Here is a 20,933-nt window from a genome sequence, read left to right as displayed (position 1 = left end):
GCCAACCACATCTTAATATACCTTCTTGGATTCAAGGTAGGATGTGTACTTGTCGTGGAATGGAACTTACAGAATATTGTTGACCTCATAGATATGACAATAAATGCAGCAGTGGTCAACAAATCAACGCGACCAAGGTACTTGAGATATGGTCAATGTGATTAACCGGATGAGTCGGAGTAACTCGCCCGATTGACTTTAGATTTATGGGCAATGAATAAACATTCCACTGAGCATTACTGGAAATGCATAATCTCTTACTTTTTCTTAGTTATTCCGATTAATTCTCTACCAGCACAGACCACAAATCACACAAGCTACTGCCACAGTTACCAAACACAAAAACAGAGGAAACGAAGAACAATTATTAGACATATTTGAGCAAGAAATTTTGGCCCATGTAGTCACCTTGCACAATCAAAGTTATAAAAAGATTGTATATCTTAACGAGACTTGGCCAAGATTATGAAATTTACAAGTCTAGAAATGAACACTTCTAACATCTCCAGCTGGAGATTTCACCGGCAGCCCAATGGCATCTGCTATGCTTCTGACCTCTGCAATCATGGCAACCACATCATTCAACTTGTTCACCGCCGAACCAACTCCCTGCATCAAAAAGGAACATATGACTGTGCCATTGCATTTTAGCTACAGCATTCAAAAGAATGCATCGCTTAGTTTGGAATTTTTAATGTGAACATGAACACTGAATCACACTTTAGATTTTGCATTCTGGTTAGAATTAAGTCTCTATGATAACAAGTGTCCTGGTTGTTATTAAAATGAAACAAAGGGTGGATTCCCCACTATGGATCTCGGCCTCATTAGATGCCACCTCAAAATTTTCAATTTAATTGATATTAAAGATCTAACTGTCAATGGCCTGATACTAATTGCTGAAATACAAAGGTTTACAGAAGAAGCATACCACACCAGATGCTCCTGCTGCCAAGGCCATAGGTGCTGTAACTGCACTCAATCCAGATGAACATATAACAGGAATTTTGACAGCTCGTGATATGGAATATGCAGCTGCTAAAGTGGGGGTAGCCTAAACAACAAAAACCATTATCCATTTATTTAGCAGTCAGAATTTATGGATGTTCATTAGAAACATAAAATAAACTTGTAAGGTCCTCAAAAAGAAGAAAAACATTGTCTGTTTCTCAATGTCAACTTACTGGAAAAAGGTAGATCCAGAATAATTAGTAGTTGACTAGTTATCATACTTGATAAACATCAGAATATAATGCTTCTCTTCCATGTGGGCGCAGAGTACACAATAGATCACATGATACTACAGCTTTTCAATAAGCAGTGGTTGTTTAGACACTTCGTATTAAATTTCCCTTAATCATTTGTGTTTTGTGTACAGTATAATTTGGTTACAAGGACCAAACACCCTGTATAAACATAATTATTTTGACATTTTGTAAGTTATCTTTTCCATCAACAAAGAGCAAAGTGAAAGGATAGAAATATGCCTCACATTAATAGCAGTATCACCTAAGCTCCAATTTGCTAAAAAGTGCAATCACCTCAAGTCTAAGTATCCAGCAAAAGGCTCATTTGGACGAGGCCTTGAGGTGAAACACATTTTAAATTAATAGTGGTTAACAAAATATAGACAACTGCTGATAAGTGGGTCCTTTTTGTTTCTTGCTTTGTCAGTTCATGTTCACTTTTGGCATTACCCATCATGGTAACTTCCATGTAGGTAGAGAGAGAGAGACAGAGAGAGAGAGAGAGAGATATTACCATCATGGTACCTCCATGTGGAGAGAAAAAGAGAGAGAGAGAGAGAGAGAGAGAGAGAGAGAGAAAGAAAAAGAGAGAGAGAGAGAGAGAAAGAAAGAGAGAGAGAAAGAGAGAGTTATTACCCATCATGGTACCTTCCATGTGGAGAGAGAGAGAAAGAGAGGCAGGCTTCATTTGGAAAGCTCAAATTTGGTTTACGATGTTCATGTTTCATTTTCTTATTTTGGGTCGTTGCCCATTGTTTCATCATGCATAGAGAGATACAGGCTTGATAATGAGACCTCAATTGCTGTAGCATCTGTTCAGGCGTTTGCTTCCAGTTATACATACACACATCCACATACATATTTGTGAATGTGTGTGCATGTGCATAGGCATGGCATGGATGATAAACTTTATTTAAGAATCACCTAATGTCTCTTCGATCAGGTTTCACATTCGATCAGAAAGATGGAAACATGCTGAACCCCAATGATCTTTGTACAGAAAACTAATTTTCACCAGTTCTTGTCATATACTAACAACCACAGTGTTGACCAAAAAATCATTGCCCTCTTGATTATTGCAGGAAGTGGATAATACTAAAACACTATAACAACATTGACAAGTCTCACACCTGAAGAATATTTTTTCTTTATCAAGGATCCATAGTCAACTTTCTCAGTTTTTGAAAGTCAAGGGGGTGACCCTTAATGTCAGTACACTGGTCCCCCAAACTGAGGAAGTGGAGCACATTAGGGATCAAGCCCAGTAGCTCAGTGCTAGCTCATATTAATGAGGAAGATTGTAGATCAGATAAGGGCACTCATTTGCTACTTTCAAATGTTCAGGGGGTCTTCTTGTGACTTCAAATGACAAGTTTGAGAGGGGTTTGCTTGATGAGGAAAGAACTCTTAGACATGCTTCGCAGCTGCAAAAAGCCATCTTACACTTTTGCTTTGCAATTGCAAAAAGCCCTCCTAGATTGTCTTTTTCCTAGTTATGCATAGGAAAGCACTCAAACTCAGAGCAACACTGAAACACTTGCACTTTAGAGGGAATGCTCTGCTCTAAAGTTAACCCCAGTTCTTCGACCATATGAAGAACTTTCAAACTTGTACCTCCTACTGGGATATGTGTCCTTCAAAGACTTTGAGAGCATGTAAAAACTTATAATTATAGTATACCACATTGGGAGTGTGCTCCATATGTGACCTGAGAGGCATGCTCCATTGTGACCAATGATTCACACACTTGGGCGGTCTAGGCCAAGAAGTTGAGTCCAAATCCTTGCAGTCCTGGGCACAAGGCACAATAGTGGAAGGTTTGCAGGGTTAGCCCTTGTTCAGGTCGAAGGGATACCCAAGGTGGTTAGCCAGGAGGTAGTCGATCTCATGTATAGTTGGTGGCTTGTGAAGGCAAGGGAAAACTTCTCAACATTACCACTGCATGGCATGTACATATGATAGTCGTATATATGAGAAACGATACATTAAGTTAAGACTTATACATGTGCTAAAGAGAGCCCCCCTACACCATTGTAATAATGTGCACATGGCTATGTGAGGCATGACCATCCTCGAGAGGAACCTATAATCCACAAACTAGATCCATATTCCTTTTATTTATTGGCCAACTCTGATGGACCAAGTATGAGCCCCTGCAATTGACTGTGGGTCATGGGTTCTGTTGGGTTAGCTTGAGAAAATAAGCTATGGACCACAAGAACTAGCACAAATGGAGCGCCTTCTCGATGTATCCAATTCACTTTTAACTACGTTTAATAAAAATTTATTAATCACCAAAAAGAATTTTTAAAGCACATTTCATATTTTATTTTCCATCACAAACTTTTAATAAAAAAATTAATGGGATTTTCAACATCAAAAATTTATTTTTTTTAAAATACTTGGAAGGGATTTAAAATTATTTTGGGCACAGATGAAATCTCATGCGACCCACATGAGGCCCAATAGCAAAGGTCCCAACACATAGGGGCCCATTTGTTGTGGGGCGTGGGGCCCACTAGGGCTTCTTCACCCACACACCCCACCTTTTCCTTATCATTTTCAGCTTGTTAACCAAGTAGAACTTGGTGGTTATTTTTGGATAATTATTAGAAAGGTTAAGAAGGTGTTCTAGAAGACATGGAAAGCGTCTTACTGATTTTTAACAAGGTTAAGCAAGATTTTTGGATAAGAGATTTATCTTTTCAAATTAAAAGAGAATGGGTCAAGGCAACTAAGGGATAATGGTTCTAAATCATTCCATCCATCATTATGATCGACTTAGGAACAGAGGACTCAGATTAAAAGCTTCTATTCACCCTAAAGATCATTGTTGATCAACGGTGCATGTTGAATATCAATAAGATGGTAAACCCTAATTTGGAGACACCACTATGAATAAGGGTCATATCCCATAGAAATCCCATCTCACCATAAAGTCTCTTTCTCTCTCTCTATTCTGCATGCCCCTCTCCACTCTCTCTCTTCTATTTCTCTTGCTCACAAGGGGTTCTCGCACCCCACACTAGAAATCCTAGGGTGGTACTCCCCATAGATACCTAGCCTCTGTAATTTGTTTTAGTTTTTGTTTTGTGATGAGTGCTGCTTTTTGTTGTGGTGTGCCCTTGTGGCACATATTTGGTTATGCTCTCTTCTACGACATCTAGTGATCTTGGTTTACCATAAAGCTTCCCATCTTAAGGAGATTCAGTAGGGATCGTGATCAGTGCATCATCGAGGTAGGTGATCTGGAATGGGATGTATTAAAGTCCTTTAGAGGTGATCCAAGGTAACTAGTTCAAGTAAAGGCTTCCCGTTTTCTTGATTCACTTACCTGTTGCAATTTTGTTATTTTTATGAATGAAAAGAGCTTATTAGATCGCAGCAAGTGAGGATCCTTGTATTATAATAGCTTTAGCTTATGTAAGTAGACTCGCCTGTATAGTAGCTGAAAAATCTTTATTACATATTACATATACCGTGTGTGATCTATATCGCCACCTTTCACTTCCTACAATAATTTAAAATTTAGGTGTCCATAAGGATCAATATTTTAGGAACAAGTGACCAATATTAAGTGAAATATTAACTGACAGATTCTTACCAGGAACTTGTATGACATTAATAAATTACAAAGCTAGAACTTTGGGCATCAAAATAGATACTATTTAGATTTTATCACCAATATAATCATAGACTCCCAAAAACTGCTGAGTCTGTATATACAACAAGTCATGGCTCTATCCAATTAAAACAAAATATTTAAATGTTCCATAATATATAATAGCACCCATACCCTTAACCATAACGCATACCTTTTCGACCAGACCCAGAACACCTGGTTCCGAAGGATTGGAATATTTGCCTCCTTCAGTTTGAATGATGTCAACACCTTCACATTCCAATAACTCTGCTAGCTTTACCTGTAGATTTGAATTGGAATACTGAATCAGTGTCTGTTATGTGATGATGAATTTCTCCTATTGCAAAAGCATATCTCTGTTAAGAACTGACCTGATCAGGAAGGCGGAGTGTATGGGGAACAGTGACAGAAAGTGTAATCAATGGGAGAATCCTTTTTGTTTCTATTGCCAACTGCAATATCTGTAAAAGTAGGTGAGACAATATGAGCAGACACCTGGAAGACATCACTTTCTTAAATGCATCGATTGGTAAGCCAAATATCTGACCTGTGAATGCAAGTTTCATTTATATTGTAAAAGTACACCTTTTCATTATTGCATATGTACAAAATATACTTCTCCAAGGATACAGAACTATTATTATTAGTCTACAGTAAATCAAAAAAGATATCCATACAATATTTGACAATCACCAAAAAAGATTCAAGGAAGAAATTTATTGTCCATCATCAAGACACAGTGAAGAAATAAATAAAGATAAGGGTTAAAACGAAACCCTAATTTGTTCAATACTTTCCCGCTCTTGGTTATGCTCTCTGCCCAAACACATTAGGGTTTGCCAGAGCATGTTTCCTATCTTGAAGAGGATTTAGAAGGGACTATAAGAATGGTGAGTCATTGGTTTCGTTATCTGGAGTGGGTATACTAAGTCCTGTGGGGGTTATCCTAGGTATTCTTTTGTTCTAGTAAGTAGCCTCCCAGTTCTTAACTCATACTTCATTATTGCAATTGATTCTTTCTTTATGAATAAAGTTTATGTTTAAAGGCAGCAAGAGTGGATCCTTATAGTAGGTTTTATTTTTATATTTTTTTCATTGTACATGGCCCATGTAAGCAGACAAGTTGGTAATAATAAAGAAATAAAAAGTTGACTTCATATACTGTGTTTGTTCCATATTGCCACCTTCAATTCCTCAAAAAGGATGTGATTAGCTTTGCGTTTGCATTGGTGAAGAAAGGGAAGCCTCATAGAGGATAATAAAAGCAAGCCAGGTAGGTGAAAAGCACTTATCAAAATGATGACGTATCTGAAAATGTAGAAAAGTACAATGCAATTCATAGTCCAGAAAGTGTAAACCTGCAGATAGGAACTTTAACAGAGGAGGTAACAAGTAATACAAGGAGGTTTCACATTTTTTGGAATTTGCTCAACATGAGCAGTCACAACTAAATAAAATACGTAAAAGATTATCAAACAGACTGAGCACTACAAGATATTCTACGCTTAGTGTTTCAAAAAGCTGACCGCCCAAAGCCTGGGCGGCCGCCCAAGCGGATCTGGTGGCCTGGGCGCATCACCCAAGCCTAGGTGCCCAAAAAAAGCAGAGGTTCCTGGGCACCCGCCTAGGCAGCTGCCCCATGCCCAGGCCTAGGCGGTCGCTCAGGTACACTGCCCCGCCCAAAGGCAAAAAAAGGTTTCGGTGGGGGCTATTTTTGTCCATTTTATTTACACTGAGGGGCCATAAATGGGGGCTTTAGGTTCATTTGAAACCTAAAACTAATTAGAACCAGTTTAGAGAGAGAAAGCCCCCAAAAAACTAGAATTTTGGTTATTTCTTTAGGGTTTAAGGGTTTCTCAAAGTTATGAGAAATTGATCAAAACATCACCATTTGATATTAGATTTAATTTTTGATGTTCTATAAATCTATTGGGGGGTTTTTTGGAAGATTTTGATTCCTTAGAAGCATCTATAAGGTAGAAGTTTGGAGATTGAACAATCAAAGTAAGTGATTTTTTTTATTGCTTGTATAAGTTATATTATTTTGAGAAGTCTTCTTCGGGATCTAATAGGAGCGGTGATCCTAGTTAGAACTATGGCTACAACCAAGATCCTAATGATAAAAATTGCATAGGATGCAAGTTTTGTGAGAATGATACAAAAGGGGGCATAAACCAATTCAAGAAACATCTTGCCGGTATCAGGGGGATGTTGCCCCATGTAAAAAGATTCCTGATGTTGTTAAAGAGGAAATAACCAATTTTTTTAGTATAGTAAAATGAAAGAAGATGAGAGATTTGCCTCCATAACAGAGATTAGGTCTGGGGTTCGAGTCAATTATGATGATGATAGTGATGAGGATGGGATTGGGGAGCGATGTCAAGAGGTAGAACAATCCATTATTAGGGGGAGGGAAAAGGGAGTTGTAATTGCTTCTGGTTCTGGGAGTAAGAAGACTCGGGTTAGAGGCCCTATGGATAGTTTTTTGCCTCGGCCTGACCCTGAGGTTGCAGGGGAGAAAACAAAAAAACAAAGCACCATTGAAAATAGAATGAAGAGAGAGATAGAGTTGTTTATTATGTTGCTACATGGTTTTATGAGGCAGGCATTCCTTTCAATACCGCTCGCCGAAGCAACTTTTATGCCGCGGTAAAGGCAATTGGCCAATTTGGGCCTGGGATGAAACCCCCAACCCCATATGAACTTTCAGAGCCTCTTTTGAAAAAAGTGGTGAGTGTCACGAAGGAAGCTGTAGAAGTTAAGAAGATGCATGGGCTCAGTATAGGATTTATATTATGACTGATGCTTGGAGTGATAGGAAGAGAAGAAGTCAGATGAATTTGCTTGAGATTGTCCTTTAGGGACAGGTTTTTTGAGGTCTATTGATGCCTCTGATCATATCCATGATGCCCATTACATATTTCAAGTTATAGAGAAGGGAATCAAAGAGGTTGGGGAGCATCTTGTTGTACAGGTTGTCACAGACAATGCTGCTCCTAATGTTGCTGCAGCTAATTTGTTGCGCATAACTTATCCTTAAATCTTTTGGACACCATGTGCACCACATTGTATAGACCTCATGCTTGAGGCTCTAGGCGGTTTAACCAAGATAACAGGTGCAGTGAAGAAGGCAAAGTCAATTACAAATTTCATTTATAGCTACCATCTCACCCTCAGCATGATGCGTAGATTTATAAGAACAAAGAGAATGTGAGGCCTGGGGCCTCAGATTTGCGACCTGGTACTTATGCCTAGATAGCATACATTCGAGGAGAGTGCAGTTGAGGCAAATGTTTACCTCCGATGACTGGAGAGCATGCAAGTGGTCCAAGGATCAGGTTGGAAGAAGGTGAAAGATATTATCCTTTCTTCAGCTTTTTAGCGAGGGGTGAAGGGTGCTCTTAAGGTATTTTTTCCTCTTGTCAAAGTCCTTCGCATGGTTGATAGTGACAAGGCTTCTATTAGCTACATATATGAGGTTATGGAGAAATGCAAAAGAAAGATAGCCCAAATTTTTGATGATGATGAGGACCGTTATAAGCCTGTTTGGGAGATTATTGATGAAAAGTGGGATAGGCAGCTACATCAACCATTGCATGCAGCTGATTATTATTTGAACCCAGCTTTTTTTTTATGTTGACAAGGATATACACACAAATGACACAATTATGACTGGATTTAATAAGTGTGTAGATGTGCTAGTCCCTAATCCTGATATCCAGGATATTATATGCGTTGATGGGCTGATAAATTACAAGTGCTCATTAAAGTCTTTTGGGAGTCCAATGACGATGAGGCAAAGGACCAAAATTGATCCAGGTACGAATAATATTCTTAAGTTCATCAAGTTCAAGTAATCAAGTTTCATTTTTATAATTCTATTATTTATTTATGATTTTATTCAATATCTTTGCAGCCAATTGGTGGAGCCAATATGGGTGTTGTTCTCCAAATTTACAAAAGTTGGCCATTCGGATCTTAAACCTAACCACTTCCTCATCCGATTGTGAATGCAATTGGAGCACTTTTGAAGGGCTAAGGCCGTAAGGGTAATTTGTATAATTGTATTAATAATACATGAACCATACATTTTAATTGGTTTCATTTGATTTTGTTAGATTCATACAAAGAGAAGGAACAGGCTTGAATTAAAGAGGCTCAATGACCTAGTCTATGTCAAGTATAATCGATTCTTGAAGGACAGGTTTACTAAGAGAGACCCCATCAGATCAAAAAATATGGACGATGCTATGGAGTGGTTAGTTGATGATGATGAAGTTGAGGGGCATGAAGGAAAAAGGATTGACATGGAACATGGTCATGGACGCTTCAGGGACATCAGCCGACCCTCCTAGAGCCACTAGATCTTCTGCACAAAGGACGAGGGTGGAGGAAGACGAGGCAGATTCAGAAGAGACGGAGGAGGACGACCAATATGTCGAGGAGGGTGATGACTCCAACGGCAATGAATATGATGCAAATGCAGCTGACCCTAATTTTTCTGATGATGATTGATGAATGATAAATGTTGAATAATGATTAAACTTTGACCATTTATTGCACTATTGAAGATTCTTTTAAGTCTTCAAGTATTACTTTCATTTTTGTTTTCTTTCTCTTGGTTGTGTATTGTGGTCTTGTAGATAGTGGATTTGTAGTTCCACTAGTTTGGTATTTGGTAACTTTGGTTTGGTAATTTGGTTGGTAAATTTTAAGTTTCAATTGGATATGGACTGACTTTGGTTATGCTTATGGAGTGTGTGCTAATGTACAGTATACTTTGAATTCTGATGTGCCCTAAATACCTATTCTTATATTTTATACAATATATAACTTTAGAATCCTTTTTGGATTCAACTTGGCCGCCTAGGTTCTGGGCGCCCGCCTAGGCTTTGGGTGGCCTGGACCCCCCAGGCTGCTTAGGACCCGCCTACCGCTTTTTGAAACTATGTCTACGCTCTTTTTTTTAACTGATATTCTAAGATTTTTCCGGCCAAGGACAATCACATTCATTTCCCTTTTGATTCAACTTGCACCAAATGAAGTGATTTAAGACAGTTCAAGCTCAAAATTCCAAATGAATTCAAAAATATATTCACAACTAACAAGCTTAATCTAAGACAAGCATGTGAAAAAAAAAAAAAAAAAACAATAACAAGGACAGACCTAGGCATATAAACTAGTCACACGCATCTCCAAATTTAGGCAATTTAGTACCTCTTCTGCAGGAAATATTCTTCCAAATTCATAAAAGGAGTCATAATTTCCAATTTCAACCTGCATAACCCGGCAATAGTAAAAATAAATAATCATTAACATTGACAAAAGGAAAAATGTACTAGAAATTTACATCGAATTCTTCCAAAGTGACCTTTCATTTTCAGAAAAGAAAGATGGCATCTTGAGAGACAGGTCTAGCATTGTGTTGCAGAAAGAATTATATTAATTAATTCAACGGATTTGGTGCTAACCATCTTGGCCCCTGCTTCCACAGCAGCAAGGAATGCTTCTGGATCCACAGAAGAAACACAAATCTACAAAATGAGAGCTTTCTCTCAGCCTCATACAAATACCAAAATAAATCAACACTAAAGAAAGATTAAAACATTATCATTTCCAATGTAATCAATGCTTCTAAAACTTCAAACTCATGCGAGAATACCGATACTATATTCTCATAAACCAAGCATGTACATTCTACAGAAAATAGTATTTGAGATGTTGTAAGGTATAATTCTCTTAAATAGCATTTGAAAGGCTATATTTTTAAGTCGATTTACTTAGGAGTTCATTGACCTTGAATTTAAACCTTAAAGCATAAATATTTCATGGTAAGTAGAATGAAGAAAGAGAACCAATCAATAGCTAAACTAATTCAAGAAAACAGATTCAGCCGTTATCCATAATTTATCTCATTGGAAACCCCATGCTTTGCAAAATATCAATTAAAGTAAAAATCCACTATTATGTGGGAGTACATTAAACTATACACCTAGTTTGCAACTTCCATAGCAGTTGGTTTCCTCATTACTACCCGCAAAATGTCAAACATATAGTGCATAGAAACACAATCCTACAGAAAAGGAACACGCCAAAAGAACAGAGAAAAAGCAACCACAAACTCTTACACTGGGTATCGGCATCTCTCACTAATCTTGTTCTGCAGAATAATGAGAAATTTGGAACCAAAAACAAAAGGAAATTGTAGATGTGCGAATTTGTTCTTAACCTAAAAGGATTGCCAAGATAATTTTAATTATATAGAAACTCGATCTTCTGGCCTTCAGAGCTTCTTTCCATTGCTGAGTCCGGCCCTCCATATTTTGTGTTCACTCTAAATGAGAATCCTAAGGCAATGTGTACCATTGCCACAGAGGTAAAGTCATACACAGAAAATGTCAAAAAACTGGTCTAGCCACAAATGTAGTAAAAGCAGTGTAATGTCTAATCATTGATATGGATGCTACATGATGGACAAAGTGTAGTTTTCAATGCAAGCCAAATTTGGGCTGACATAATTTTCAGGTATACATGCTGGTTTGAACCCGCTATGCTCAAAAGTTATCCACAACTATATTTCTAGGATCACAATAACTACACATACTGGAGAAGGAAAGCATATATACAGTTCCAATAAAACACAAAGTAGAATCAATCAGAAAATAATGACGGATGCATCCTACGAATTTTGCTGGGAATAATAATATGAATTTTGTTTCCCATTTCCGAGTCAAGAAGAAGATAAAGGAAATTGAAGCGGATGGAGCAAATTATCAGCTTGAAATGATGAGGCGCTTAAGAGAAGTTAATGTTGATAATAACAACGTGGGATGTTATGGTTAGTGTTAAGTTTTTCTTCAGCTTTGCACATTTTTGTATCTAGCTCTTTCATAAGCCTTTTTTCATCATATTTATGTGCTTTCTTTCTCTAATTTATCGAATATCCAAAAAGATTTAATTGTATCAAATTACTGTAGACTTTCTAATAATGTAGCTCTTACAAAATCCAAGAGGAGTTATTGGTTAGGTTCAGAGATGGCAAAACTTTGTTCCCCCATAATCAGCTATTCTTGTCTTGATGTGGATAAATTAATGTATTATATTAGAATTATTAAGCTCCTTTTTGGGATGGTCACTTTAAATGTGCACATTGGTAAGAATGATTGTCAACGCCATATATTCCATTAGTTTATGGAAAGACATGGAGAAACCTCGGTGGTAAAGTATGATCAGCTCGACCTTGAAGAGAAGTATCTTAGTGTAATTATAATGAAAAAAGGAATGCTGATATATTGATGAAACATTGTCATGCATTGAACATTGTCATGCATTGACTTGCCTCCAAGTACTTCATCTACCAAATATATTGGGTGGCTTACTGCTTGCCTAAGTTCGTCTGAGTTAGCTCAGTTGAACTTTTGGCCTGAGGCTCTCAGAATTTGTTGGCTTATTGTCTGACATCTAAATCACTGTACTATCAATCATAACTAGGGTAAGAAGTCATGTCTTATGCCTGTTGGATTTTCTAAAACTACATAATCGAGAAGAGTAAATGATAGCTGTAAATATTTTAGTCCAGCCAAAGTTATGTTGGCATATGACATGGAAATTTCACAACCAAATCATGAAAGACTTGTTGGAGTATTTATTAGTTAATGATAGTTGTAAAAATATTTTAGTCCAACCAATATTGTGTTAGCATATGACATGGAAATTTTGCAACCAAACCATGAAAGACTTGTTGGAGTATTTATTATAAATCATAACTAGTGTATCAAATTAGGTCTAAGAAGGGTGATGACCTTAAGCTTTCCCTTAACCTGTCCCATGTCAGGGTAAAAGGGCTGGGTTGTGTTAGGTAGGCAGCCAACCTAAAATTTTGCCAAAACTTCCCATGAATCTTGAGCCTATAGTATCTGCTTACGCTAGGGTGTTCCCCAAAAGTGACGCGTTGTACCGGAACCCAAGTACAGTGAAAAATGAGCAAGGGGTAGCTAGGGCGTTCCCCAGAAGCACGTACCAAACCCCAGGTACGGTGAGAAATGAGCAAGGTTCAGCTAGGGCATTCCCTAGAAGCGATGCACCGCAGCGCCGCCTGATTGCGGTGAAAAATAGGCAAGGGTTCCCACGACATCCTTGACGAATGCGAGTAAAGAAGCTAGCTCAAGAGAATAGGAATCGTCTAGCCACATGGAATGTAGGAACGCTTACAGGCAAGAGTATGGAGCTAGTGGATACAATGAGACGAAGGGGAGCAAACATAATCTGTTGACAGGAATCTAAATGGAAAGGAGAAAAAGCTAAAGAAATAGATTGGTATAAACTTCAGTATACAAGAAAGGATAACAATAGAAATGGCGTAGGCATAATAGTAAACAAAGATTTAAAAGAAAAAGTAGTTAATGTCAAAAGAATCGGTAATAAGTTCCTATTAATTAAACTCGTATTAGGGGAAGAGATAATTAATATAATTATTGCTTATGCACCACAAGTAGGATTAGATGATAAAATTAAGAGAGAATTTTAGGAGGACATAGATAGAATAGTCCAAGACATACCAAATGGAGAGAGGACCTTTTTAGGACATGACCTAAATGGGCATGTAGGGAAGGATAGTAGACGACATGAAGAGGTGAAAGTAATGGGTGTCCAAGAACTAGGAGGTGGAACGTAAAAAATGAGAAAATAGACTTATTTAGGGAAAAATTAGTTAAAGAAGGAAGATGAAACTCTGAACATGAGGTTAATGTTATGTGGAATGAGATGGATGACTATATTAAAAAAGTGGCAAAAGAAGTTTTAGAGAATCTATAGCGAAAAGAAATTCTGATAAGGAAACTTGGTAGTAGAGTGATCAGGTTCAAAAGGCCATTAGCGAAAAACGATCATGTTATAAAACTAGGCAGTGTAATATTAACAATCAAAACTTAAAAGAATATACAAATGTTAAGAAAAATGCTAAATAAATAGTAAATAAAGCTAAACTTAAAGCATATGATAATCTATATAATAAACTGGGAATAAGAGAAGGTGAAAAAAATATTTTCAAATTAGTAAAAATGAGTGAAAAAATGTAGAGATCTAAACCATATTAAATCCATTAAGAGTGAGGATCAAAGGGTCTTGGTGAAGGATAACGAGGTCAAAGAAAAGTGGAGAGTTTATTTTCAAAAATTATTAAATGACGAACACGATGGGAACATAACAGTAGAAGAAAATGTCGGTATAAATGAGGGCGGAGGTAATAGATACATTTGTAAGATTAGGATGTCGAAAATGAAAGAAGCTTTGAAAAGGATGAAGATAAGAAAGGCTTTAGGACTAGATGGTATCCCGATAGAGGTTTGAAAGTACATAGGGGAGATTGGCATTAACTGACTGACGAAGTTGTTCAACAAGGTGTAGAGAACAAAAAAAATACCACACGAATGGAGGAAAAGTGTTGTGGTCTATTTACAAGAATAAATGAGACATACAGAATTTTGCGAACTATCGAGGGATCAAGCTTATGAGTCATATTATGAAGCTCTGGACAAGAGAGATTGAGCAACGACTAAGGCATGAAACGAGTGTATCTGAAACCTAATTTGGTTTTATGCCAGGAAAGTCAACAACCGAGGCTATTTTCCTACTTAGGCAACTGATAGAGTAGTTTAAGGCGTAGGGAAACGACCTCCACATGATCTTTATTGATCTAGAGAAAGCTTATGATAGAGCACCTCGAGATTTAATTTGGCAGGTGTTGGAAAAGAAAGGAGTCTCCAGACACTACATCGACTTGGTGAGAGATACGTATGATGGAGCGTTAACTTGTACAAACAACTAGCGGAGCGGCAAGTGAGTTTTCAGTGTCAATAGGTCTACATCAAGGATCAACAATGAGCCCGTAACTCTGTCTTAGTTATGGACGACTTAACTAGGGGCCTAAAGGATGAGGTGCAGTGGTGCATGTTGTTCGGAGATGATATAGTTTTGATTGATGAGACCCGAAATGGCGTCAACACAAAGTCAAAAATTTGGAGGGATGCTCTAGAATCCAAAAGTTTTAAAATTCGTTGGACTAAGACAGAATTTATGGAATGCAAGTTTAGTAATAATAGGAGTAGAGATGAGGAAGTCGTTACGATTGATGACCAGGAAGTACAAAAAAGACTGCACTTTTGATATCTTAAATCGATAATTCAGCAAAATAGAGAGATTGAGGAAGATGTCGCACACAAAAGTAGAGCTAGGTGGGCGAAGTAGAGATGTGCAACTGAAATTTTATGTGATCGCCGCACACCAATGAAGCTAAAGGGCAAGTTCTAGAGGACAGTTGTGAGACCAGCTTTGCTCTATGGGGTGAATATTGGGGGAACAAAAACAATATACTTATAAATGAGTGTAGCGGAGATGAGGATGTTGAGATGGATGAGTGACAAGACAAGAAGAGATAGAATTCGAAATGAATCCATTCGAAAAAATTAGGTGTGGCACTAATAGGCAATAAGATAAAAGAGAGCACACTTAGAGGAGCTGGCCATGTGTGGCGCTGACCCAATACAACACCAGTTAGGAGGTGTGGGTTAGTTCAAGTGGAAGGAATGAAAAGGGCAAGGGGTAGGCCCAAAAGGACGTGGTTGGAAGGAAACCTAAAAGATATAGGGACTTTTGGCCTCAAAGAGGGTATGGCCTTTAATAGAGGAGAATGGCGGAGCGGGATTCACAAAATCAACCCAATTAATTGGGAAAAGGGTATGATGATGATGATGAATAATAATATCCATGTCTTCAATACATGTTACTTACATCAAATCATGTATTAAGGTGAGATGCTAGGTGTCACGGGGCGGCTAATTCTCCTTAGCCTAACTTTGAAGCCTGGACTCTTGGAGTCAAGTTCAGCCTACACCCACACCCAAACCAAACCCACAAGAACACACACACAGGGACACAAGGTTCAAAGTGTTGGGGCCCAATTTTATGCCTTCCACTTATAAGGTATATAGTGCCACAAATGGCCCTTCAAGGGTCTCAGCCTGGGATTGTATACACTATGGTCACAACATTTGAAATTCAAACATCATGGGGCACTTAGCAGTCAACCTCTGCTGCAACCTCCCAAGGTGACTGTTGGGCACACTCACACACCTTGGTCATGTCATAATGGGCATCACAGGCCTTCTCCAGGTCCCTAGTCCCCTGCGTACCGTGCAGTGTGATAGTGTATAAAACCAAGTCCAAGTGACATGATTCAAAAAAATTTCCCACGTGCAATACTTCAATTGCATCAGCCTTACATTAACTTATACAATGCCAGCAACCAAATTTGGCTATAAATACACTTAAAAAGGAAAATTACAACTCTAATTGTAGCCATGTCTAAGTCCAAATACCATATAGACCAAGGAAATTCATTATACACATAAGAATACACTTGATCTCAAAAATACATAAACATCCAAATTTCATCAACAAATAATACATGACTTTGGAATTACATCATACACATCAAATTCAATATTCACCTCTGCCAAAACCAAACACTATAAATGCATAATTCATTTGAACAGGGGAAGCCATACAATGAGCTCATTTTTGCCTGGTTTACAGCTAAAGTCTAAGCTATGTACCATGGGATGACTTCATGATGCCATAAGATATCGGCCAATCTCGCATCATCAAATTGGGAAGCAATTTAAGCATCTATTCATCTACACTTTATGGACTTAAGAAATAGGATCCAAGAATGTGGGAAAAAATTAGGGTATAGCTACCCTTTCAAAAGGTCACCAAAATTAATCATGGGTGAATTATTCGGCTGATTTGGATCCAAAAATTGCAAAGAAAATCAGCCAATTAAATCTTAAGAAAGAACTATAGAAATCTCCTAAAACAAAGATCAATCTACTAAGAATCAAATCCATAGACTTAAGAATCAATGCAAACTCAAGATCACATGAATCAAGATCAAATTGGATCATCATAACAATCAAAGCTTCCATGAAAGTGCTTGATGATGATCTCTTCAAAGAATCAAATATCCACAGGAGCTACAGTTTCATCCCAAGCTTCATTGGAGCTTTAATGGAGTTTGCTCTAACTAGATCTTCACATACTTCAAAGAATCAAACATCCATGGAGCTAGGATTTCATCCTTGGTTGAAACCAAATTCCAACAGAGCTTTAATGGAGCTAAGGTTTCATCCAAACTTGAAACCAAGCTCCATTGGAGCTTTAATGGAGTTTTCTTTAACTCGATCTTCACATACTTTTACGTTCTCACACAAGGATGTTTCTCACATGAAAAATAGGAAGAAACAACAAGAGGAAGGCGTGTCAGTCTCAATGAGAGAGTTTCTCTCACTAAAAATCAATGAGGTGATGAGAGAGAAGAGAGGGAAAAAGAAAGTTGAAGGGCGTGCCTCTCTTATAAAATGTTTCTCTCACTAAAAACTATCAAAGAGGAAGAGAGAGAGCTAAAGGAATAGTGATGTGCCACATGGACCTATATGCTCCCTCTTTACATGTAAAAAGAAGAAAAAGAAGAAAATGACCTCCAAGTGTTCGATGTGAGGTCCCTCTCTCTCTCTCTTTCTCTTTCTCTCTCCATAGCCTCCAAGTGTTCGAGACCTCTCTCTCACAAATGCATATCCAAAAGAGAAAAAAGAAACAAAGAGGATGATTTTTAAGAATTTCATATGAGACCTCACGCATACACATACATGTGCATGCACAATACACACACTAAACACATACACATTTACAAAACACACACATAAAACAACATATGACCCCCACCACAACCCCCTCCCATTAAGGGGCCGCTCAGGTATCTAGGCGCCCAACTAGGCAGCCGCCTTTGCGTTTTTGAACATTGATCCTAGCCTTTCATCCTCCATCATGTCATCTTAATGTGTGAATGTGATTAAAGCACTGTTATACTCCATTTTACGATAATTCATTCCAAATTTCCTTTTTATAAAAATGCCAATGCTCAATTCACTTACTCAACTTAATAAACAAAGGGCTTACCCTTATGGAATTTGGCACCAGTGTTTTAAAATGCGGCCGCATCAGGCGCTATGCGCCACCCAGCGCATCGCACTTTCCCGCATATGCGGTTTGGAGAGATGCACCAGCATTATAGCCGCATCCCTCCACATCAGAGCCGCATCAAGCTGCATAATCTATCCGCCATTTTTTTCAAAATTGTACCCCTCGACCAAGGGCAATAAGGTCATTTTGACCTTTGAAAATGGGGGGAAGGGTTTGGGAGAGTATCAAACCACCTAAACAGCATTTTTCAGCCACATCCATGGCTTTAACTAGATCGATTGAATCAAAAAAAAATTTGAGTAATTGTTTAAGTTCTTCAATTTGTAATACAATATACTACAAACTAAATGTCCATAAAGATTAAAAGTTACAAATCGAAGAACTTTTCCCAGTACGTTTCAAATAAATTTTGTAACTTTAAAGAGTTTCATGGACTAATACAATAAAGTTACAAATTAATGAGTTTATAAATTTATTGATCTTCATAAATGCTCTGATATCGTAAAGTTACAACATTTTTATAGATTTATAAAATTGATAAAAGTTTACAAATCGAGTCGAAGAACTTCATGGACTTCACAAACTCTTTTCAAGATTAAAGAGTTCATAAAATTTGTAACTTTAAAGTTTTTTGTTGCAGATTTGTGCTTATGGTTGTTGATTGTTGAATGTTTTATAAAGCTAGTTTCAAGTTTCTAGTTTCTATCACGCGATAGTGGATACAAAATTTCCGACAACTAATACTTTTGGAGATAATGAATAATCTTAATACTTACTATCACATATATCACCTCCATATTTTTTTTTATGCATTAACCTTTTCTTATACTTTTTATAATGTTTTTATATTTATGAACCACATTGCCACAATGCACCCGCATCCGGACCGCATCAAGCCACATCACCACATCAGTCCCCCCAACGCTTTTTCTCGAATCCCGCATTTTAAAACACTGTTTGGGACATTTTACAGCAAACATTTGAAATTAAATTTCCCTCCAATTTTATAAACATGTTCAACCAATCACATGATATCACATGGGTGAGGTGGTTAAGTGCACAACTACACATGTCCTTAAGGATTCAATGGAAATATCAAATCCTATGCCCTTTCTAAAAGTACCTCAAATCCCACTCATAAAACAAGTAACAAAATCCAATTTATGAATTTTCAAACTTCCACCAATTAAATAATAAACAATTAAATGACAAATAGATCCCATGGGTGATGTCACCCCCACATCACCTCCATGACGTCAACTTCCCCATGAACCCACATGGACACCCATTGGCCATTTGGGTGTCATGTGTGGGTCCCTCAAGTATGTTATTAATTGTCATTTCTGAAGACAATTAAGGAAAATCCAATTTCTTGCTCAAAAAATTCCAAAAAATCTCCAAAAATTTACCAAAGCAATCTCCATCAAAATAACATGTTTTGGCATCATTTGAATAATATGTAAAAAGAAAATTAAGATCCTACAGAGTTGAATAAGGTATCGAAGTACTTCACTCCATTAGACCCAGAATCCAAAGTCACCTTTTCAATATTGACTTAACAAACCTATGACCCTCAGTGCTAATCAGGGGATCATGATTTGATTTATCAAAGTCAAACCCATAAATGGCTCGGGACTCTCAAGTTGTAGTGGATTACAGGTGTACCTCTCAGGACATGCACTCTTATGGATACGAGGGTTCCTCTCTAGACACATGTATATGTTTCTTCATAGTGGATCATTTGGAAGAGCACCTTTCCATTTGCGACTGTACATGCACATTCTATGAGAAGTTTAATGCTTTTACCATGTCATGAATTTAAGTTTATGTCCTCTCAAAGCCTTAACCTTCTCATACAGAGATAAATCACACAAAATACTCTAGCTATCCCATAGTCATGAGGCAAAATTCAATAACCGACCCTGACTAGAGTTAACTCATATATATATATATATATATTTAGGAAAAGTTTTTCCAATGCCTATAGGAGAAAATGTACAGTGATTTCGTCTATACTCATCACTGTCTAAATTTCATCGCACAGTCATGATTGTCTGATAGTGTTTCAATTTTCATTTTTTTTCTATAAATCGGAATGATCTGAATTTTGGAGCGTGTGTACATCTTAGTGAGGCGCACCTAATAAAAATATGAAAAAACTATTTCGTAAAATATTAATTGACCAAAATACCCCTGTAAATTTTCAAGGGTATTTTGGTCAATTTATATTTTACAAAAATTTTTTTATATATTTTTATTAGATTCTCCTATTTTTGATGAACACACGCTCTAAATTTCAAATCATTAAAATTTGTAGAAAAAAAATGAAAATTGAAATACTACCGAACAACTGTGACCGTGCGATGAACTTTGGATGGTGATGAGCATAGGCGAAATCACTGTTCATTTTGCCTATAAGCATTGTATAGTATTTTCCATATATATATATATATATATGGAAAAAGCTTCTGTGAGCCAATGGGCTCATAAGAAAAAATGAGCCCAATGGCTCAGATCGAATCTGGGCCAATCTAACGATCACGGATGCCCGATAGTGTTTGAATTTTAATTATTTTTTTCTACAAATCCAAATCACTTGAAATTTTAGACATGTGTTGATAAAAAATAGGTGAATATTCGAAAAATATTAAAAAAATATTTTACGTGAAAAAATTACAAAAATGCCCCTGTAAATTTTTGGGGGTATTTGGTCATTTTTAATTTTGCGGATTATTTTTTATATATATTTATTAGGTGCGGCTTGATGAGAAAAAATATTCACCTAAAATTTCAAGTGATTTGGATTTGTAAAAAAAAATTAAAATTTAAACACACTCGACCGTCAAATCGACCCAGATTCAATCTGAGCCATTGGACTTATACTATTCTGTGAGCTAGTGGCCTTACCCTAGCATCTTCCTATATATATATATATATATAGGGGAATGATTCCATGTAACGGTTGTATATTATTATAATGAAACCACACTTTTAAAAAACTATGT

At 37.2% G+C, this 20,933-nt stretch overlaps 1 protein-coding gene across 1 annotated transcript in view; it reads right to left on the bottom strand.

The window, feature by feature from the left end:
- Positions 1 to 347: 347 nt before the first annotated feature.
- The window catches only part of LOC18437332 (uncharacterized protein ycf23), a 33,302-nt gene continuing 12,716 nt past the window's right edge, over positions 348 to 20,933 (bottom strand). Inside the window, exons 4-9 of the mRNA XM_011626213.3 lie at positions 10,362 to 10,424; positions 10,108 to 10,167; positions 5,262 to 5,351; positions 5,063 to 5,170; positions 932 to 1,054; positions 348 to 609 (exon numbers count right to left, since the gene is read on the bottom strand). Of these exons, the coding sequence (XP_011624515.1) occupies positions 481 to 609; positions 932 to 1,054; positions 5,063 to 5,170; positions 5,262 to 5,351; positions 10,108 to 10,167; positions 10,362 to 10,424 (573 nt within the window). The 3' untranslated portion in view covers positions 348 to 480. The remainder of the gene's footprint in view (positions 610 to 931; positions 1,055 to 5,062; positions 5,171 to 5,261; positions 5,352 to 10,107; positions 10,168 to 10,361; positions 10,425 to 20,933) is intronic.

The sequence above is a fragment of the Amborella trichopoda genome, chromosome 3 (assembly GCF_054954075.1).
Source record: "Amborella trichopoda isolate Santa Cruz 75 chromosome 3, AtrichopodaSantaCruz75HAP2 v2.0, whole genome shotgun sequence".
Taxonomy (NCBI): domain Eukaryota; kingdom Viridiplantae; phylum Streptophyta; class Magnoliopsida; order Amborellales; family Amborellaceae; genus Amborella; species Amborella trichopoda.
The sequence above is the reverse complement of the archived record's forward strand: the minus strand, read 5'-3'. Positions and strand labels throughout refer to the sequence as shown.